This window comes from Rhinoderma darwinii, chromosome 11, assembly GCF_050947455.1.
Source record: "Rhinoderma darwinii isolate aRhiDar2 chromosome 11, aRhiDar2.hap1, whole genome shotgun sequence".
NCBI classification, from domain to species: Eukaryota; Metazoa; Chordata; class Amphibia; order Anura; family Rhinodermatidae; genus Rhinoderma; species Rhinoderma darwinii.
The window spans coordinates 71,750,753-71,774,545 of record NC_134697.1 but is presented as its reverse complement, the minus strand read 5'-3'; the positions used below and the strand labels follow the sequence as shown (position 1 = coordinate 71,774,545).

General features: G+C 42.5%; 1 protein-coding gene across 2 annotated transcripts in view; it reads right to left on the bottom strand.

The window, feature by feature from the left end:
* The window catches only part of TSPAN14 (tetraspanin 14), a 39,556-nt gene extending 16,103 nt beyond the window's left edge, over nucleotides 1-23,453 (bottom strand). The window contains exons 1-3 of one of the 2 annotated variants that reach the window (XM_075841741.1): nucleotides 23,331-23,453; nucleotides 6,623-6,722; nucleotides 1,228-1,278 (exon numbers count right to left, since the gene is read on the bottom strand). In XM_075841741.1, the coding sequence (XP_075697856.1) occupies nucleotides 1,228-1,278; nucleotides 6,623-6,703 (132 nt within the window). In that variant the 5' untranslated portion in view covers nucleotides 6,704-6,722; nucleotides 23,331-23,453. Of the gene's footprint in view, nucleotides 1-1,227; nucleotides 1,279-6,622; nucleotides 6,723-23,199; nucleotides 23,286-23,330 lie in introns of those variants that run through there. The other variant, XM_075841742.1, reaches the window with a different exon arrangement.
* Between the last annotated feature and the right edge of the window lie 340 nt (nucleotides 23,454-23,793).

The following is a 23,793-nucleotide window of genomic DNA, read 5'->3' as shown; positions in this document are numbered from 1 at the left end:
CCACCACTGGAGGTTGCCTTCTTGACCTCTGTCCTACAGCGGAAATGCGCTAAGAGGTGTACCTGGAAAAACAGGCACCAAGAAGATGAATTCATCCATGGTTTTAAGTCAGCTGGCAGATGGGCATCTCCCCACTGAATAAGGCTACAGTCGCACGACAGTGAAAAACGGGCATCAAAAATTAGGACGTCCTATTTTTGGCCTTTCATGGCCAGGCGGCCCCAATAAAAGTCAATGGATCCGTTTTTACCAGCCGTTTTTCATGAATCAATTTTTGTAACAGCCGGTAAAAACTGATCCTGGCCGAGGACTCCCCGCACACAGTGCTACTTTGAGCATTGAGCCCGGGGAAGCCCCCAACCGTACTGTCCATATACGTATGGACAGTGAAGTTAGGGCTTTCAACTATGGAGTCCCTGGCCAGAGCATCGCAAGATCTCTGGCCAGGGACTCCTGTCGTGGGAAAGCCCTGGTGCTCCATCTATGAGCGTACTCACCGGTCACAGGGATTCCGCTCCTACAGGGAGCTACAGTGGCACTAACTACAAAGGAAATGTGGCACTATATGGGGGTGTGGCACCATCTACAGGGGATGCTAGCGCTATCTACATGGGCACTGTGGCACTATGTGGGCTCTCGCACTTTGTATGTGGGCACGATGTCACTTTAGACGTGGGCACTTTGGTATCTACAATGGGCACTGTGGCCCTATCTACAGTGGGCACTGTGGCCCTATGTGTGCATTATCTACAGTGGGCACTATCTACAGGGACATTGCAGCACTATTTACATGGGCAATGTGGTGTTATCAGGGGGTTGGGACAAAACAAAAAAAAAAAGACAAATGAAATCCATCCTTTTTTTCATTTATTTATTTTTTAACGGCCATGAAAAACGGACAGACAGTCTGGAAATGGATGAAAATTTGGACACACACGGATGCAAAATAGCCATGAAAAACTGATACTGTATTGGTTGTTAATGGCCATTTATTTTCACCATCGTGTGAATGGAGCCTCAGAATGCTGCTTCTTCCTTTCCTCGCCCAGCAGCACCAGCATGTGTGCTGGTATTAGAAGCCCCTGATGGTCTCGGAGGACTGTATTTTCCTGCTGGGCAAGGATGCCAGAAAGATGCTGCATACATGTTTAATAATCCAATCTTTCTTGTTTTCGTTTATGGACAAATGAAAGAAATAAAATACATTTAAAAAAGTACGGTACTTACTTTTTCACTCCAAGCCCACAGACCAATTCCAAGCAGTAACATACCAGACAGCTAGGGAGAGAACAGCAGCAGAGACAAGACACATTTACTACAAGGAAAATATTCTTGGATGATTGTAAACAATAGGATTGTAGAATTTACTACAAACTATGATGTGAAGTGTTCCGACAGGTGGAGCAGAGTACAATAAAAAAAAAAAAACAACAATCACCTTTAACCCCTTCAGGACTGAGCCTGTTTTGGCCTTCAGGACGAAGCAGATTTTTAAAATCTGACATGTGTCACTTTATGTGGTAATAACTCCGGAATGCTTTTACCTATCCAAGCGATTCTGAGATCGTTTTCTCGTGACACATTGGACTTTATGTTACTGGCAAAATTTGCCCGATAGATTCAATATTTAATTGTGAAAAACGCCAAAATTTAGCGAAAAATTGCAAAAATTTGCATTTTTCTAAATTTAAATGTATCTGCTTGTAAAACCGATAGTAATACCACACAAAATAGTTACTAGTTACCATCCCCCACATGTCTACTTTAGTTTGGCATCGTTTTTTGAACTTTATTTTATTTTTCTAGGACGTTACAAGGCTTAGAACTTTAGCAGCGATTTCTCATATTTTCAAGAAAATTTCAAAAGGCGATTTTTACAAGGACAAGTTCAGTTCTGAAGTGGATTTGAGACTCTTATATATTAGAAAGTCCCCATAAATCACCCTATTTTGAAAACTGCACCCCTCAAAGTATTCAAAACAGCATTCAGAAAGTGTATTAACCCTTTAGGCGTTTCACAGGAATTAAAGCAAAGTAGAGGTGAAAGTTACAAATTTCATTTTTTTTTATACAAAATTCATTTGTAATACATTTTTTTCTATACCACAGAAGGTTTTTCCCAAAAAATGTAACTTATTATTTATTGCCCAGATTCTGCAGTTTTTAGAAATACCCCACATGTGGCTCTAGTGTGATAATGGACTGAAGCACCGGCCTCAGAAGCAAAGGAGCACCTAGTGGATTTTGGGGCCTTCTTTTTTTAACATATATTTTAGGTACCATGTCAGGTTTGAAGAGGTCTTGTGGGGCCAAAACAATAAAGACCCCCAAAAGTGACCCCATTTTGGAAACTACACCCCTCAGGGAATTTATCTAGGGGTATAGTTAGCATTTTGAACCCACAGTTTTTTTGCTAAATTTATTTGAATTAGTTTGTGAAGATGAAAATCTACTTTTTCTGAAAAAACGTAGAAATTTTTAATTTTTTCAAGGTATAAAAGAGAAAAAACACCCCAACATATGTAAAGCAATTTCTCCTGATTATAGCAATACCCCATATGTGGTAATAAACTGCTGTTTGGACCCACAGCAGGACTCAGAAGGAAAGGAGCACCATTTGGATTTTGAAATTCAGATTTTGCTGGAATGGTTTTCAGTGCCATGTCGCGTTTGAAATGCACTGGAGGGAACAAAATAGTTGAAACCCCAGGAAAGTGACCCCATTTTGGAAACTACACCCCTCAAGGAATTTTTCTAGGGGTAAAGTTAGCATTTTGACCCCACGGTTGTTTTGCTGAATTCATTGGAATTATTCTGTAAAGGTAAAAATCAACTTTTTTTCTGAAAAAAGGTAGCCATTTTTTATTTTTTACAAGGAATAAAGGAGAAAAAGCACCCCAACATTTGTAAAACAATTTCTCCCGATTACGGAAATATGCCATATGTAGTAATAAACTGCTGTTTGGACCCACAGTAAGGCTTAGAAGGGAAGGAGCGCTATTTGGCTTTTGGAGCTCAAATTTAACTGAAATGGTTTTTGGGTGCCATGTCGAATTTGCAAAGCCCCTGAGAGGCCAAAACAGGGGAAACCCCCCAAAAGTGGAAATTACACCACTTAAAGAATCTATCTAGGGATATAGTGGGCATTTAGACCCCACAAGTCTTTTGCAGGATTTATTAGAATTAGGCCGTGAAAATGAATATCGACATTTCTTCCACTAAAATGTTGCATTTTTTTCAATTTCACAAAGGATAAAGGGGTAAAAGCACCCCAACATTTGTAAAGCAATTTCTCCCGAGTACGGCAATACCCCACGTGTGGTCATAAATGGTTTTTCATTAGAAAGTAATTAACCCTTTCTGGAGTGATCCATTTTTTTCTTTTCCTTCTTAATTTTTTCCTCCCCGCGTTCCAAGAGCCACAACTTTTTTATTTTTCAGTCAATAGAGCGGTATGAGGGCTTATTTATTGAGGGACGAGCGGTCGTTTTTATTGGTGCAACTTTTTGGTACATACAACTTTTTGAGCACTTTTTATTAAATTTTTAGGTAGAGCCAAGGTGACCAAAAAAACAGCGATTTTGCCGTTCTAAATTCTTTATTTTTTACGTGAGACGCTCCATACATCACCCCCCACACTACGACATGCTAAGTCATGGTGCGCGCAGGGGTTAATGCGCAGCGCATGGTGCGGAGTGAAAATTACAATTTTCCACTCATATGCCATTTTAGTGCACTATATGTTATGCCAAGTTTGTGCCACTGAAGACAAATAACTCAAAATAATAACCGGGTTCTCCCGGGTATGGCGATGCCATATCTGTGGACGTAAATTGGTGTTTAGGCACGCTGCAGGGCTCAGAAGGGAGGGACGCCATTTGGCTTTTGGGGCGCAGAGTTTGCTTGGTAGTTGTTCTGTTTGGGGTTTTACTGGTGTTTCAGTTTATAATGTGGGGGCATATGTAATCTGTGCGGGGTACATCAGGGTACATGTTATCTGTGCGGGGTACATCAGGGTACATGTTATCTGTGCGGGGTACATCAGAGTATAATAAGAGGGTATAATAATGCAGTAAATAAATAATAATCAGCAGATATGTGGCCGGTGTCGCACTGATAAATGGCGCCCCATCTTATCTGCTTTTGGAACACTCTGCACATTTTGCATCGCCATATTCTGAGAGCCAGAACGGTTTTATTTTTTCTCCACCGGAGCTGTGTGAGGGTTTATTCTTTGCGGGACAATCTGTAGTTTTCATTAGTATCATTTTGGGGTACCAGAAATTTTTTTGATCACGTTTTATTCCATTTTTTGGCAAGCAAGGTGACCAAAAGCCATCAATTCTGACAATGTTTTTTATTCGTTTTTTTATGGCCTTCACCCTGGGCTATAAATGACCATTATACTTTATTCTGCGGGTCGATACGATTACAGCGATACCAGATGTATATAATTTTTTTATGTTTTGCAGCGTTTGTGCAATAAAATCACTTATTTATAAAATAAATTAATTTTTGTGTCACCATATTCTGAGAGCCATAACGTTTTTATTTTTCAGTCAAAAAAGCGGTGTAAGGGCTTGTTTTTTGCGGGACGGGATGTAGTTTGTATTGGTACCATTTTGGCGTACATGCGACTTTTTGAACACTTTTTATTGTATATTTTGGGAGGGCTGGTAACCAAAAAAATTGTGATTCGGGCACTGTTTTTCGTTTATTTTTTTCGCGGTGTTCACCGTGCGGGAAAAATAATATTACAGTTTTATAGTTGGGGTCGTTACGAACGCAGCAATACCAAATATGTGTACTTTTTTTAAAGTGTTAATTTTTTTCCTATAATAAAAGTCTTATTATAGGAAAAAAAGCATTCTTTGTTTATGTCACTTCTAACTTTGATTTTTACACTTTTTCAAAACATTTTTATTATCTTTTTTTTAACTTTTTTTTACTTGTCCCACTAGGGGACACTTAGACTGGCAGCTCTGATCGCTGCTGGAACACATTACACTATACACGTAGTGTAATGTGTTCTAACTGCCATTGTGACGTAACTGTCACACTGACAGGAAGCAGAGGAGGAACGGCCGGAGGCTGATCCTCCGAGGCTTCCGTACATGGCAACCCGGAGGTCATTGTCTGGCCTCTGGTTGCCATGATAAGGATCGCCAGCCCCCGCAAATACATGTGGGGGGCTGCCGATCCGCTGTAAACCTCTTCGATGTGGTGATCGCAATCGACCACCGCACCGAAGGGGTTAATTGCCGATTTCAGCGGCGACAGGCCGCTGATCGGCAACGGGGAGAGCAGGGCTGACACCCTGCACAGTTAACCGCCGCTGCGGTGTAGCGCCGCGCGGCGGTTAACTTTTAAAGCGCGTACGTAACTGTACGCCCAGGTGCGCGAAGTTACTGCTTATCTGGACGTACAGTTACGCCAAGGTGCGGGAAGGGGTTAACATGTGTAAAATGGCTCAGATTTTTAACAGTAATCACTACTTTCAGGCCTCCTTTACACAAACTTTTTTAGCTGATTTTTTATTTATTTTTTGGTTGTACAATACATCATGAACTTTAAGCATTTTTATAGCATTTTTTATTTACACACGTTCTTTGGTGCCATTTTTAAACGTGCATTTATTCTGATGTTTTTCTAGTACTATGGATAAGCCTATGGGAAAACCGCTTCTGACCGTAAAAAAAACCACGTAGAATTCGTGGCAGTTTTTATGGCTTTTTATACAGTTTTTTTGAGCCAGACATAGGAGTGAGTACGCAGGAGAGTAGCAGTATCAGTTTTTCATTTATACTTTCCCTTCGTTTTTGGAACCACTCTTGGCCTTTGCACAAAAAACTGCCACGAAAAAACTGCATGTGTGATTCCAGACTTATGGTTAGCTTCAGGAATCATCCCGAAACTAAATTTAGACCACGTTCAGAAGCATCAGATTGATCGTGAAAAGTCAGGGACAATTTAAAGTACAAAACGCGCCGGTTTTGATGCAGAATGCGGCTGAAAAATCCAACTCCTCTTAAAGGGAACCTATCATCAGAAAATGACCTATTGTTTAAATTAAAGTTTTTATGTTAAACATGCTCTAAGTTTTTTTTTTCCATTGAGCCCGCATAGAAAGTGTCTGTCTATTATTGTTTTTTTTTGTAAAATCTCTTTATCTTTCATGAGAGGGAAGGATCACCATAGGTGACTCAAACACCCCCACCACCGTAACTGACGTGCACGTGTGAACATACCCTAAGACTATTGATAGCAAGTATGGAAGTTATTAACCCCTGTGGGGGAGTTCAAGGCAGATGCCAAATTCTTTGTTCCCAAGGTATCTGGCCGTGGCCTCTTCACTTGCACACTCAGCAGCCAGATCCCTTCCTCCAGACAGCGTGACCTCTGCACATGTCATAGAGCATGCCCACAACACTCTCCGATAGAAGTATATGCGTAATTCTCTTATTTTCTAGTGCCTGCTGTAAAGAAAATCTCTGAGCTGCCATTCACAGATCAGAGCAAGATAGCTGCCCCCATAATCATGCAACTTCCGGTACAAATCTTAAATTTGTTTAAAAAAATAAATACACATTCCCTTAAATATACAGTACATGATAAAACTTACCCAAAATATGATGTTATAGCTAAAAAGAAGGTACTTGTAACAGCAGCTAACTTCTGCTGTGCTGTATCGATAGTAGTGCATGTTGTCAGCTAAAGGTCTCCTGTAGAAGAAAAATAATGTGTATTTATAAATGAATGCAATGAGAATAGCAAATGCGTTATTTCCTCGAAGATTACATTTTTTTTTTTTTTTAAATCTGTAAATGTAATCCCTTGAGTGGTTCACGCATGTCAAATTTATAAATTTGTTCTTCGGTCGTTTCTGAGGTGCATCTGTTCCAGAGTTAGGGTATGTACACACACCCTATTTACGGACGTAATTCGGGCGTTTTACACCTCGAATTACGTTCGAAAATACGGCTCCAAAGCGCTGGCAAACATCTGTCCATAGAAATCAATGGGATTACGATGTTCTGGGCACACCGGCTGTTTCTTGAGACGTGCATATCACTTCTTGAGACTTAATTGGAGCGGTTTTTCAATGGAGCCAATGAAAAACAGCTCCAATTACGTCCGTAATGGACGCTGCTAAAAACGCCTGTACATGCCATTACGTCTCAAATTCAGGAGCGGTTTTCTCCTGAAAACAGCTCCGTAATTTCAGCCGTAACGGACGTGCACGTGTGAACATTCCCCAAGACTATTGATCGCAAGTATGGAAGTTATTAACCCCTTAAGGGGGAGTTCACACAGAACTTTTTGATGCGGAAATCGCATCGGAAAACGCGGCAAAAAACGGCCGAAAATGCCTCCCATTGATGTCAATGGGAGGCGGAGGCATTTTTTTTTCCCCACAAGCGGAAAAAAACTTCTCGCGGGAAAAGGAAGGGACCTCTCATTATCATCAATTGACCTCTCATTATCATCAATTGAAGGCAAAGCGTATTTCGCATAGTTTTTCTCCCGCGACGCTCAATGGCCACGGTGAAAAACGCAGCGAAAATCGGCGTGCAGCAAGAGCAAAATCTGCAGATTTTCCACCTGCAAAAAACAGTGTGAACCCAGCCTAAGGACGTAGCCTAGTTTGGGACTTAGTAGGAGATAGGGTACTTATAATGTGGTGACAGTCTCTTTAAAGTGAAAAATGTCAGTTTTTAAAAATGGGCTTTGAGCCTTATGTGGTAATAACGTCGGAATGCTTTGACCTATCCAAGCGATTCTGAGATTCTTTTCTTGTGACACATTGGGCTTTAGGTTAGCGGTAAAATGTGGTCGATACATTGAGTGCTCATTTGTGAAAAATAGCAAAATTTGGTGAAAATGTTGAAAAATTTGCATATCTTTTAATCTAAATGTATCTGCTTGTAAGGCAGACGGTTATACCACACAATATAGTTACCAATTAACATTTCCCATATATCTACTTTAGATTGTATCATATTTTGAACATTATTTTATTTTTCTAGGACGTTACAAGACTTCGAACACAAAACAGCAGTTTCTCATATTTTCAAGAAAATGTCAAAAGCCTTTTTTTTTTAGCTACCAGTTCAGTTCTGAAGTGGCTTTGAGGCTATGTGGCTTTGAGGCTATGTATTAGATAAACTCCCATAAAACACCGCACTTTAAAAACTAGACCCCTCAAAGTATTCAAAACAGTACATAGAAAGTTCCTTAACCCTTTAGGCGTTTCACAGGAACTAAGTGGATGTGAAATTTGAAACGAAACCCCTCAAATAAGTCATTTATGGGTGTTGTGACCATTTAGACCCCCACAGCTTTTTCACAGAACTTATTTGAATTGGGCTGTGAATTAAAAAAAATATATTTTTTTCCAACAATATGTAGTTTTGGCTTAAAATTTCTTATTTTCACAGGGAATAAAATACCCCATTTTGTCCAGAGTGAGGCAATACCGCACTCAGGACCAACAGTTTCAAAACAGCAGCTATCATAGCTTATGAACGCACCGGGCGCGAGCGCCGCTGTGATTAATGCAGGACGTACTATTAAGTCATGGAGCATGAACGATACAGGTACCATGACCTAATAGTACGTCCAGGAGCGGGAAGGGATTAAAGCTTCATTTCGAGAGGTCAATTGGGTTTCATCAATTCCCGGGCAACTAATCTGCTTAGGAATTCTGAACAGAATTATTTAACAAACTAAGCAAATGAGGACAAGTATTTTTTTTTCTTAGGGGAAATACTTTTCACTTACTGGCAATCAGGGCACACAAAATTGGAGTATAGCAGAAACTAATAGGTTGGCAGACTTAGAGGGGTTCTCCAGGACGTAAATATTCATGGCCTATCCCTAGGTCAGATCCTACCAATTAATTGATAGGCCAGGAGAACTAATTTACATAGAACATATCTACATTGGGTAATATCAGCTTTGTATTTAATTGACCATCTTGTCACTGTTACAAGAAGCCAAGATCTACTAGGGTAGTAAATAAAGAATTAAATAAAATCACACATATTGGTAACACTGTGCAATGGGGAAAAAAAAGGTCTTATAGCAGTACATTATGCAGACCATCAGATCTACGCCAGCATATTGACCCGGCTTTGACTTCGCACCACACAACTTTTTGGCCCCACGCCTGACAATTGTGTAAAAATTAGATAGTATCTGAGAAGTAGACTGTACGCTGGTAGCAAGATAAACATTTTTTATTAGGACACGTGGCCATAATTCCCACAGGGGATGCACCCTGAGGGTTGGTATTCCACCTTTTTTTCCCTAAGAACCAACACACTGAAGAAGTATGCATTTCAAGAGTGTTTTCAATCTATTCTTTCTACTGTCCAGAGGCTACAGGAACCCAAGAAATAAAGAGCATATGAAACGAGGGCTCGGAATCCAATGACATGGAAACAAACTGATTCAAGGAGCATAGAAAATAAAGACAATTCCTTAAAGATAATCAGGATTGAAAAAAAAATAATACACAAGACCGATAAGAAAAAAAAAAAAAAAATTGTCTTCTGTGCATAGTCAGACCTATTTGACCAGAAAAATGCAGCACTTGAAACAGAGCAGAGCAATATTTAGATGTCTAAAAATAATAAACATTCACAATATATATATATATATATACACACACACACACACACACACACAAAATTGAAAGGTCTCACTTTTTAGATTGCATGTCCTTATGTCTATTGACAGTCTGGATTTCTAATTATGAAGCACGCCCCGGGCGTATTTAATTCTGTACAGCGCTGCGGAACATGTTGGCTCAACTGGATATAAATTGTAACCATTCACATCAGTCCTTTGTGCACAATGGGACTCACAATCTTATTTCCAATTGACCTACGAGTAATTTTGTTTTAGTGTGTAGCAGCCAGAAGAACCCCACACAAACCTGGGGGTGGGGGGGGGGGGGGGGACACAAACTCCATGCAGAGGTTGACCAGGACCCTGGTGTTGCAGGACAGCAGTGTTAACCACCACCATGTTGCCAGTAATAAGCAGACAGAGATCATAATAAATATGGACAAAACGGTCTGTATTTTCACCAATACACTGATAAGAATGAAACCTTCAGCTACCTGCGTGAATTAATTCTAAGTTGCAATTCAATTCATTTATATAATCAGATACATAACAAAAGAAGAAATTGTGGCAAACTGAAAGGATTTGTGAGACGGAGGCGGGGGAAGGGCGGTCACATCACCGGAAACTTTTTTTTTTTTAACAACATGAGGAAGTGACAACATATCCCCTAAAGACACTATAGAAATCATTGCTAAATAATCTTAACATGTATTAAATTAATACCCTATAGGATATTTCTGTGGTTAACAAGAGAAACACAATATGAAAGATCGCAGCTGTGAGAGATACTGGCAGAATCTTCAGACAAGTAAAACAGTGTTAGGCCGGGCTTACACGAGCGTGTGCGTTTTTCGCATGCAAAAAACGTGGCGTTTTGCACGCGCAAAAGGAACTTAACAGCTCCGTGTCAGCAGTGTATGATGCGTTGGTGCGTGATTTTTTTGCCGCCGCCATCATTATGACACTGCGTTTATATGTTTGTAAACAGAAAAGCACGTGGTGCTTTTCTGTTTACATTCATCCTTTTCACTGCTGTTGCGTGTGGTGCGCGTGATATTCACGCACCCATTGACGTCAATGGGTGTGGGATGCGCGAACAATGCATAAATATAGAACATGTCGTGAGTTTTACGCAACGGACTCACAGTGCGCAAAAATCACGGACTGTCTGCACGGCCCCATAGACTAACATAGGTCCGTGCGACACGCGTGAAAAGCAAGCGCGTCGCACGGACGTATAACACGCTCGTGTAAAGATTCAGAAGTGTCAGGATTCTGAATACACATCACGTCCAGGCTGGTAGTGATGTATACTCATTGTCAGGACACTACAGTAATGTTAGGGTCTGTGTATGTGGCTGCACATAGCGATATGGCTATATCGCTAGTGCAGTGTAAATGAATGGAGAGAAGCGCATGACGCTGATTGGTCAGCGTCATACACTCCTCTGTACAACGCCCACTTGGTCTAAAGTAAAAACACGCCAAGTTGGGCATTAAGAAACTAATTAACATAAAGCTAAAAATCGCTCATAAAGTGATAAAAATAGACAATTTTACTAAATAAAAAGCACTGCTGTCACCTACATTACAGCGCCGATCTCCTTATGTAGTAGATAGTTCACTTATAATGTGGTGAGAGTCTCTTTAAGCTAACTTGAGGCTATGCTAGTAGCAGGAACAGCAAAGTATAAGGTGGTGAGGTGCAGCAGGGATACAGTGAGGGCACTGGTTTGTGTGTGTTGGGGCACAAATAAATGCTAAAAAGGCTGTCATTTTAGCTCACCCGGGGCTCTGAGGAACAGCTCATATAGCCACTTACTCATCTAGGACATATAGCCTATAAAATGCAGAAAGAATTCGCCATGCCTCCCATTTCTTCATACACAAAATAGCCAGCCTGCCCTCTCCAAACCTGCCCACCAATCAGGGCTGGCTCGAGGTTTATGTGGGCACTTGGGCGACACAGACTTAGTGGGCCCCTTTGTGGGGGAACTCACGCGAACGCAAAATGGCAGAAATCTTCACTCTTTTTCCCGATATAGAAGTTAGGCCCAGTTTGTACCCCCCCCCCCCCCATAGATTTAGTGCCCACTGTAGATGGGGCCACACAGCCCCACCTCCTCCCAGGGAGGGCGACAAAGAACAGCTCCACCTCCTCCCAGGGAGGGCGACAAAGAACAGCTCCACCTCCTCCCAGGGAGGGCCACGCGGCACCCCCCCTCCTCCTCCTCCCAGGGAGGGCCTCGCGCCCCCCCCCTCCTCCTCCTCCCAGGGAGGGCCTCGCGCCCCCCTCCTCCTCCTCCTCCCAGGGAGGGCCTCACGGCGCCCTCCTCCTCCTCCTCCTCCCAGGGAGGGCCTCACGGCGCCCCCCTCCTCCTCCTCCTCCCAGGGAGGGCCACACAGCGCCCCTCCATGTAAGCAGCGCCTTTGGGGCTCCCTCTAGGAGTGGAATCCCAACTAGAGCAGTGCCGACGCTCTGGCCAGGGACTCCACTTCAGGAAGAGTCCCAGCACTGCTAGCACTCTGCCTGGGAGTCTGTAGCCTAGTAAATGGCAAAGTTGTGAGTTCCCTCCTAAGCACGCAGATACTATTGAATGTGGCGTCGCTACCGCCGTAGCAGCCAAAGCGGCTCCCAGCGGGGTAACTGGGCCGCAGCTGCTAGCGGGGCCACTGGGCATGGGGGGGGGGGGGGAGGGGTTGTGATGGCGGGAAGCACAGGCCCATTCATGCTGCGAGCCCCACAGCAGCCGCTAGCGACCCTACTTTCAATAGCATCTGCGTCCTTAGGACTCAGATACTATTGAACGCTATGGCAGAGCCGAGAGGTAGCTCCCTACTCTGCCATTTACTAGGTTACAGACGCCCAGGCAGAGCCCGGGACATTGGCTCTGGGGTTGTAAATCTGTTTACATCCCCCCCCCCATCCCTTTTCTGAATGCCCTCCTGCCATTGGCTGGCAGCATATGACTTCATAAGCTGCCAGCCAATAGAAGACCTTCAGATACAGTACTGGCATGCCGTGCCAGTACTGTGGAGCATTACGTCGAGCAGCCACAGGAGGAGGTGGGGGGAGACAGCATTGCTGCATCCTGTACACTGTCTCCTCTCACCTCACTGAATGGATGGATGACGGCCAGCGTCAGCGCAGGGGAGCAACATTTGTGAAAGATAGACTACATTTTATTCACAGGTGACGATGCGGCGGTGACAGACGGCAGGACGGGGCCTCCTCCTGTTGCTCAGCTCGACGGTGAGATTATGAAATAAAACAGAAGAGTCACAGGACTCCAGGGCGAATTAATCAAATTTGATTAATCGCCCAGCCCCAATACTATACTACTGTATATAACATGCACTGTCTCCACAAAGTATATTGCCCCCATAGTGCTCCCCATACAGTATAATACCCCATAGCTGCCCAAACAAATTAGAATACCCCTATAAACTGCCTCCACACCGTATAATGCCCCCCATACAGTATAATGCCCCATAACTGCCACCCCCGTATAATGCCCTATTACTGCCCCCCCCCACAGTATAATGCCCCCATAGCTGACTACCATGCAGTATAATGCCCCTATAGATGCCCTCAAACAGGATAATGCCCCCACAACTGCAACCCACACAGTATAATGTCCCCCAAAGCTGCCAACATGCTGTATAACGCCCCCAGAGCTGCCCCCAATAGTGCCTAATAAAAATAAAAATATATGCTCACACCTAACCCCGTTACAACGATAAGCGGAGGAGATCCCTCTGCTCCTCTTGTCTGTGTAGCTCGGCGCAGACAGGAACGATGACATCACTGCCTCGCGTCCAGCAAAACATAGTGAATGGTAGAGCACGTCCCCTGCTCTACCATTGGATTCAACTGTATATGCGTTCTGAAGTTTAAACCAGGAAAAAATAATTGATTAAACCAAAATTCGCAAGAGGACGTCGATTAATTGCGCTAAATTTCTATTTAGATTAATTGCCCAGCCCTAATTCAGCCTCATTTATACTCAACCAGAAACGTTAGCCTGGATTCCCTACGTGTACAGAATACAAAGCCAACTACTCTACCTCCAATATTGAAATTGAAGACTTCGAAGTTCAACTTTTACAGAGGAAAAAACATGGCTATTCTTGGAACACTTATCACTGATCTTACTTCCTCCAAGTACTTAAGAATCTTCTGTCCATTGTCTTTAATATATAAACACCAATTCTACAAAATGTAATTAAAAAACAGTTTAAAAAAAACAAAAAGTATTTAAAATTTGCAAAAAAACTGAAGTATTTAAGATTGTCAAGGTTTATGTCAATTTTATGAATTGTTATACAACTTATTTATTGTTGTGCAACTTTGTAATATACTTTGTATTTCAAATCCACATTATTTTCAAGATCCTTGCTTGCGGTTAGTAAAAAGGAAAAACGTTCTGGTTGACGAGGTATTGTTACAACAGTCAAGGTCCTAGGTTCTCAACGTGTGGTTATTGTACCCCAGGGGGTACATGCCATGTCTCAAGTGGGTACTCACTTTGTTCAAGCTGTGCTTTTAATAGTCAGCGCACAGTGCATGCTTCTAGCCTTGAGAAACACTTGTCTAGGTCTGCGAAACGGAGTTGCCCCGCAGTTTTTGGTGAGGCGCAGGGAGGACAGATTCACAAAATTGATCAGAAGCTGCACAATAGTTTTCCTGGCTGCAGCAAACTCTACTACGATGATGTGAACACAGCCTTAACCAGACTACGCTATGGTTTCCACTATAAAAAAAAAAGGAAACCTTACAGAATGGACGCAGACAGAAACCATTTGCAACAAAACAATTACCATTGAAATCAATGGTAATGCAAATGGAAGCTTTGGTTTCCGTTTGGCTTTCTTTTCATGGGTTTCTTCAGACTGAAAGCTGCAACGGAAGCCATGAACGGAAACCAACGCTGATGTGAACAGGCCCTACGGCCACTTTCACGCAGCAGTATTTTGGCGACTATATGTAAGCAAAAACCAGTAGCGTAACAAACAGATCTCTAATGGTATGTTAACAGGAGTCGTTTGTGCTAATGGATGGAAGATTCAGCCAATGAGCGTGAACTCTGTGCCGCCTTAATCGCATGTGGACTATTGACACGGGAATTACAGTATAGTCAAATGAAGTTTGTCTGTGGAAATTGCACTAGTTTTGCTTATTTTTAGTTTGTTAGACAAAAGACCATAAAAAACAGAACCCATAATACAGAATCCATATACTTTTATGAAGTTAAACTGCATGGCGGAGACCATGGCCAACCATGCCACGTTCCAGCGGATGCCGTATTACAGAGAATATCATTCTTTACTTTCAGACTTTTTCATCTTTTTGGATCCACTTCTGGCTTTGTTTTTTAAATAAAACATGTGACTCCAGCCTGCAGCCTCCCTGAAAAGAGCCCTGCATGAGGCCTAAGTTCATACTGAGTTTTTTGGTGCGGATGTTGACGCAGAAACCGCGTCGAAATCCATGCCAAAAAAACATCCGAAACTGGAAGAAAAAATAAATAAATAAAAAAAAATGGACAGGTCCTTTCTTGCCGGGGATCCGCCTCTGACCTCCTAATGAAATCAATGGGAGGGAGAAAAAGCGTTTTTCGCCCTGGCTCTCAATGTTTATGGGCGAAAAACGCCACAAAACCCGCAACAAGAAAGTGCAGGCAGGTCAAAATCTGCCTTAAAATCCCTGAAGGAATTTTGGAGGACCTAAGGGATTTAGGAAGGTAATTCTGTATTATAAGGGTATGTGCACACACAAAATAAAAAACTTCTGAAACTACAATACGATTTTCAAAAGTTTTTTTAATCAGTCACATTTTTTACGGCCGTTTTTGGAGCTGTTTTATCTATAGAGTCTATGAAAAACGGCTAAAGAAGTGACATGCACTTGTTTTTCTAGGCCGTTTTTTTACACGGCCGTTTTTCAAAACGCCCGGTCGGAACACAATGCCGTTTTCCCATGGAAATCAATGGGCAGATGTTTGGAGGCGTTCTGCTTCCGATTTTTCAACCCTGAAAACACTATGTGTGAACATACCCCTATTATTATTATTATTATTGTGCCACAACCCTCGTTTGTGGTTTTTCAAATCCGACATTTCTGCAGAAGAAAATATCAGTACGAAGGTGGGAAAGTTTATCAAGCAGGGAGGCTAAATAGTTCTCCCAAAGTTCTTCGTTAAGGTCACATTGCCAATATTACAGAATATGTTTTGCAATTGAGAAATGTGTACAGTGCATATGATATTGCTTCACTGAGGAGTCATATTAAACTGACAACTCACGAGGGAATTTATTAAGCACACTGCGATGTTTCTACCTGCAGAAATCTGGCACAAAGAGTTAAGCAGAATGATAGTAAAAGCCCCTTTTAGCGACTGGCGTGAATTATAGTGGAGTCTACCTCAGCTCGTAGCTGGTATAGATTTCTCTTTCTAGTGCACGGACAGCCAGAGATGCAACACATTTTTTAAAGGCACCACACACCTCTTAATAAACGAGTTACATTTTACTTCAGTGCTCTTTAAAAAATTCCAGTCTTAAAGAGGCTCTGTCACCACATTATAAGTGCCCTATGTCCTACATAAGGAGATGGGCGCTATAATGTAGGTGACAGTAATGCTTTTTATTTAAAAAAATATCTGTTTTCACCACTTTATTAGCGATTTTAGATTTATGCTAATGAGTTGCTTAATGCCCAAGTGGGCGTGTTTTTACTTTAGACCAAGTGGGCGTTGTACAGGGGAGTGTATGACGCTGACCAATCAGCATCATGCACTCCTCTCCATTCATTTACACAGCGCATAGGGATCCTTTTAGATCGCTATGTGCTGTCTTATACTAACACATTAACAATACTGAAGTGTTTAGACAGTAAATAGACATTCCACGGGATGTCTATTCACGATCTCTGCACTTTGTTAATGTTTCTATGGTAGTTACAGCAGCGGAAGCGTGATCTCGTTGTAACCTGTCATTTACAGCGAGATCTCGTCGTCTCTGCTGTAACTACCATAGATAATGTTGATAATGTGATTAAATGGAATAGTCTAGCACGTTTGCTAAAAAATGGACAATAAATGTTTATTATTACAATAAGGGGGGGGTTTGTCAACGTCCGACAGACAACACCTGTAAAATCAGACGCCCCACTTTTTGGGACGTAGCACATGTGATCATTGCATGGAAATACCACTTGTGAAACTTGAGCACTTCTCCTTTGGCAAGCAACAAAGAGCACAGGAAATAAGTATCTTACCTTGTAATCTTGAGTACAAAAACCTTTACATTATTTATCACCGCTGTGGATGATAAATAATGAATTATGGGAAAACCCTTTTGGCCTACAGCTAGCCATATACCTTAGGAACCTCTAAGGTTTCATGCACACGACCGTAGCCACGTGCACGGCCGTGATTTTCAGGTCGGCCGGCAGCGGACTGTCACCCGCGAGGGGCACACAAATCGCAGGCCGTGCACATGGCCGCATCCATTATTTCCCATGAGCCTGGACCGCAGAAGACGCCGTAATAAGACTTGCCCGTTCTTTCTGCGGCCCACGGTCGTGTGCATGGCCCCATAGAAATGAATGGCGCCGCAATTCTCGAACCAGTGGATTGAAATCTACGACAGGTCTTAAACAGGATCTGTCACTAGTTTAGTAATACCTATATCCTAAATAATCTAACAGGCGCTGTCACACGGATAATGTTCGTAAAAATCGAGTCCCAAAAAGTTTATAATTTTAAAAGTTATGAGCTTTTTTTCTAAATATGCAAATGAGCCTTTATTAGAGAAGTAGGTGTCAACACCATTGGAGCCCCAATTCACCTACCTATATTTGTTTTTTTGTGCCACTTTGTATTTCACAGCACCCCCTGCCCCACCTCTCTGCAAACCCCTGCGGCCCTTCACGGTAACCACCCCCCTCGAGGAAAGCCACTCCCCCCCCTCGCGTTACACGAATCAGCATATGGCATCATACCACGCCAAGGTATGTAAGCATAAATGATGCTATACTTCGATACCTTTGGATGGTATGATACCATATTCTGGGGTATGTATCTAAGCAGAGCATCATTTAGGCTTAGATACAATTGCATTGGTATGATAACATATGCTGGGTCGTAGATCTAAGAATGCCATGTTTTATCCTTAGACTCCCTCGGCTGGATAATATTTCACACATTGGCAACTGTATCCAAGCATAACATTTTGTATGCGGAGACACACGCGACAGCAGATGGTTTCATAACTATCCACTGTATCTAAGAACAACATGTGCTATGCTTAGATACACGACCAAGCATATGGTATCGTATCATGCAAAGCTATCCAAGTATAGCATCTTTTAGGCTTACATACATTTGCATGGTATGATAACATATGCTGGGTGGGGTCGCTAAGTAGAGCACGTTATGCTTCGATAAACTGGACAGTTGTGAAACCATCTTCTATTGCGTGTATCCAAGCAGAGAAAATGTTATGCTTAGATACACTTGACAATATATGACATTATCCAGCCTAGCGTATGTAAGGATAACACATGGAAGTGTTTGATATAGTGGCCATGCGTAATTATTATAAGTTCTAATATAAAAATAATACTAACATATGTCGGGACATCTCAAACTTAGGCCGGATTCACACGAGCGTGTGCGTTTTGCGCGCGCAAAAGGTACATAACAGCTGCGTGATTTTCACGCAGCCGCCATCATTATGACACTCCGTTTACATTCTTAGTTTTGACTACTGTTGCGTGAATCACGTGCGTCACACGGAAGTGCTTCCGTGTGCTGCGCCTGATTTTTACGCACCCATTGACTTCAATGGGTGTGTGATGCGGAAAAACGAAAAAAAAATATAGGACATGTCGTGAGTTTTACGCAGCAGATACACACTGCGTGAAACTCACGGCCAGTCTGCACGTCCCCATAGACTAATATAGGTCCGTGCGAGGCGCGTGAAAATAACGCGCATTGCACGGACGTATATCACATTCGTCTGAATAAGCCCTTACATGTTCTGTGGTGTACACCTGGCCTTGTGCTACATACAGTGTGCAATGTTCGTTCAAAATAGAGATCAGCGATTTCGGTGCGGTTTTCAATTATAAAATAAGAGGACATCCAAAAGTAATATCGTATATGGCTGCAGGTCTAGTATGCAGGACCTGGAGCCGACCGCCGATGCATCCACCCGGGCCGGTATCTAATGCGCATGCGCGTATAAGCGCGTTCACAATAACACGGACATCCTCACTTAAGGACGGAGAGGAAATCATTTCGCAAGTGCGGTCACCGATAGAGGAAAGCAGTGGTGGCCGGATCTCTAGACAACGAGCAATAAACGAAAAGCAGCAATGAACAAGACTCAGAAAAAATAAAAGGTAAATACAAAAATGTATATCTTTACAAGGTTGAGAAAAATAAACAGATCTATAAAGATGGGAATAACCCTTTAAGGGCCAGGCCTATTTCTAAGGGGCAATGCACACAACCGTGGTTTTCATGGTCCGTGCATGGCCCAGGAGCCCGCACCGCAGAAAGAACGGGCATGTCTTATTACGGCCGTGTTCTGCGATCCGGGGTCATTGAAAATAATGGCCGCGGCCATGTGCATGGCCCGTGATTTGCGGGCGGCTCGCAGCTGTCACTCCGTGGCCGGCCAGCCGACCCGAAAATCATGGCCGTGCACATGGCTATAGTCGTGTGCATGAGGCCTTAATGACAAACATTTATTTTTAGTTTTTCCTCCTTACATTCCAAAAGTCATAACATTTTTATTCTTAGGTCTACATTAGGGTTGCACGATGCATCGAAATATTGATACCATTTCGATGCCGTGCACCCTCAAACGGTTCAATAACGTTAATTCATGTATTTCGATACTAAGCTGTGGCGCAGCACAGCTTAGTATTGGAACACATGAATGCAGTTAGAGCGGGGCTGCGACTGTGTAAAACAGCCATTGCCCCGCTGCTGACAAGTGTGCGCGTGTATTCAGCATGAGGTGATGCGACCAGCGGTGCACTAATGAGCAGCGGCACTGAAGACAGAGAACATGGCGGGCGCACTGTAAAACACATCCATGTTTTGTCTTCAGTGCCTGTGCCGCCGCTCATTAGTGCAGCCCCGGCCGCATCACCTCATGTTGACCGCACAAACATACTTGTTGTCAGGAGCGGGGCAATGGCTGTATTACACAGCTGCAGCCCCGCTCTAACGGCAGAGATCAGAGAAGCCGCTCATCTCGGCCGCTATTCCCTTGAATGCTGCGATCAAAGCGGACTGCAGTATTCAAGAGGAAGTGAGAAGGGGGGGTGCCCCTTGGATCGTGAAGCGATCGAGGGACATACCATATATGGGCAGACAGCCATGGGTCCATTGAAGGACCCCAGGGCTGTCTGACCAGATATCCTGTTGTTGGGGCATACTTAGGTATGTCCTAACAACTGCCTGTGTACAATCAGTACACAGGCTAATGTACTGGCACATAGATCTATGCCAGTACATTAAAGTTTAAAAATAAAAACAATTTTAAAAATTATAGTCTCAATACATAAAATATACACATTTGATATCATCGCCACCGTAATAACAAATTTATAGCGTCATTTATGATGTTAAAAATAGCTTTCTTTCACTTATTAATGTGAGGCACGGGTTATGAACTTTGAACCTTCATGTGCCTCCAATTAATAGTAATTAACCCAATCATGTACCTCACACATTAACCCAATGTTGTCCATTATGACTGAGGAACATGATGGGTTAATTACTATTAATGTGATGCACATGGAGATTCAAAATTCATCACACCACGAGCCTCACATCAGAAAATGGAATATAATACTACACGAAGTATCGGTATCGAAGTCCAAATTCTGGTATCGTGACATCCCTAGTCTACATAGCCATATGAGGGCTTGTTTTTTGCAGGATAAGTTGTATATTTCATCATTTTTGGGTGCATATTTTTTGGGGGAGGGAATTGAAAAAAAACAAACAAAAAAAAACATATTTCAGCATTGTTTTTCACGTTTCAAATTTATGCGGTGTAAATAACAACCTTATTCTATGGGTCAGTACGATTACGGCGAAACCAAATGTGTAGGTTTTTTATGATTTACTATTTTTCCACAATAAAAATAATTTGTTTTTGCATTGCCGCATTCCAAGTGCCATAACTTTTTTTTACTATTCTATCGATGTGGCCATACGTGGGCTTGCTTTTTGATGGACGAGACATGTTCACTGTTTGTGTGGCATTCCCCCCGACTGTTTAACCCGTTAGTGACCGCCCCATGGTGTTTTTACGGCGGCCACTAACGGACTTTATTCCGATGCAATAGCCTTTTTACGGCGCTGCATCGGAATAAATAAACTGAACAGGGAGCCGTTAAATCTCCCTGCTACCAGAGGGTAGCTGAGGACTGGGGGCGTCCCTGCTCTAACGGGTGAGATCAATATCAGTATCGATCTCACCCGTTTAACCCATCAGATGTGGCGCTCAATAGCGAGCTCCGCATCGGAGTGGTTTTGGAGAGAGGGAGGAAGCTCCCCCTCATCCCACTGGCACCCGGCAATAAAGGCCCCCAGGTCTGTCTGTAGTGGATGCCTTCTAGGTCATGCCAGAGGCCGTTTTAAACAGACAGACACGAATACACTGCAATACAGAAGTCTTGACGTGTATTATAATAGCGATTGGAGGATCGCATAGTGAAGTCCCCTAGTGGAACTAGTTAAAAAAAAAGTTAAATAAAAAAAAAAAAATCCAAAAACCCCACCTTACAAACGGCTTTATTATTCTAAATCAAAATACAGTAAAAAAGTTACACATATTTGGTATCGCCAATACAAAAAGTGCTATTTTCTTTGAATCCCGGCTTAAAAAAAAAAGTGATAATAACCGATCAAAAAAAGTCACATCTACTCCAAAATGGTACCAATAAAAACTACAAGTTGTCCCACAAAAAAAAGCCCTCATACAACTGCATCGGCGGAACAATAAAAAAAGTTATGGCTCTTCAAATATGGAGACAAAAAATAAATTTTGAAAAAATGTTTTTACTGTGTAAAAGTAGTAAAACATACAAAATCTATACAAATTTGGTATCGTTGCAATCGCAACAACCCGCTGAATAAAGTTATGGTGTTATTTAAACCACACGGTAAACGGCGTCAATTTAGGATGCAAAAAAGTGTGGCGAAATTGCTGTTTTTTTTCTATCCCCCCCCCAAAAAAAAGTTAATCAATAAATTCTAGGTACCCCAAAATGATGCTATTAAAATTACAACTTGTCCCGGAAAAAAAAAGACCTTATACAGCTATGTCAACGCAAAAAAAAAAAAAAAAAAGTTATAGCTCTTTGAAAGAGACAGAAAAATAAAAAAAAATTGCTTGGTCATTAAGTGACGCCTTGCCATGATTAACCTCTTCCCCCTGCTTGCATTCTGGGCCCTAGTGACCAAGCCATTTTAGGTCTGTGGTAGTTACAGCAGAGGAGGCGTAATCTCACTGTAACCTGTCATTTACAGCGTGATCTCGCAAGATTACGCTTCCTCTGCTGTAACTACCACAGACAGAGTAATGAAGTGCAGAGATTGTGAATAGACATCCCATGGAATGTCTATTCACTGTCTAAACACTTCAGTATCGTTAATGTGTTAGTATAAGACAGCACATAGTGATCTAACAGGATCCCTATGCGCTGCCTAAATGAATGGAGAGGAGTGCATGACGCTCATTGGTCACCGATTGGTCAGCGTCATACACTCCTCTGTACAACGCCCACTTGGTCTAAAGTAAAAAACACGCCCAGTTGGGCATTAAGAAACTCATTAGCATAACGCTAAAATCGCTAATAATGTGGTGAAAACAGATTGTTTTATTAAATAAAAAGCACTGCTGTCACCTACATTATAGCGCCGATCTCCTTATGTAGGAGATACGTCACTTATAAAAGGGGATCTCGAAAAACCCCTTTGAGCCCCAGGCGGGTGCTGATGGGCCATGTCTGGTTGGCCATGGTGGTCATTGCCTGGGGGACGAACCCTTTTTTAAAAAGTGGTCATCTTTACAAGACAGATCGATGGACGGAGTATCGCTGTGCTAAATCCATTACATTCAATTATCTGACCCCGTATCCTGCCAACGTCAAAACATCGGTCATAACAGAAGGCGTCTTATGAGATGTAACAAACATCGGGTGGAGATTTATTCCAATGGGTGCGAAGGAGAGTGGAGCAGTTGCCCATAGCAACCACATTACTTATATCATTTTCAAAAAGGTCTCTGACAAATAAACGTTCAAATCTGATTGGTTGCTGTGGGCAACTGCTCCACTTTTACTTTGCACTAGTTTTAATAAATCTCCCCCTGTATATTCATCCATGCACACACATGTAGAGGGATTATATAATATATATATATATATATATGATACACACATAAATATAGTAACAGAGTGTATGTTTGTATAAATATGTGTAGTAACAGTGGATGAACGTCAATATTTATAGTAAGCAGAATATTCATACGCACAAGCCATGGACGGTAAACAGAGGATGGCTGTTATAGTCGCTCTACTTTACTTGCCCCGCGTCTCCCGTGCCAGGAATACCCATACACCGCTGGTGTAAGTGACACACCCGCCGCCACACCCGGGCACTTACCTCTCACAACCCCGACCGCGGCACCCAGCGAAGGACGTACGAAGTTAGGACAGACCAGACTGTAAAGTTGTGATCACACAGTGCACGGCTCCTCCCCCCGTTACACAGGAAGTACAAACCCCGCTCCCCCCTCCATTCATGTCAATGGGTGGTGCCTGACTGGTGTGTGTCATAAACTGATAATGGAAATCCCTGGAGAACGGCCCATTATGACTAAGGCGGGGGGGATACGCTGCAGTTGCTGATAACGTAATTTACAGTGAATTAGTGGGATAGTAATGGCTGAACGTGTCGGGCTTTTTTGTTACTTATTTATTTTCCACATTTCTCGTGAAAAAAGTGAACAGAAAGTAAAAGTAGAAAAACAATGCGTTCATATTCTGCGGTAAAGCTCCTTTACCTCGTGCATTTGTGTCAAGTAATGATTGCCCCCCCATCCCCGTCCCCCGTCCTAATATGAGAG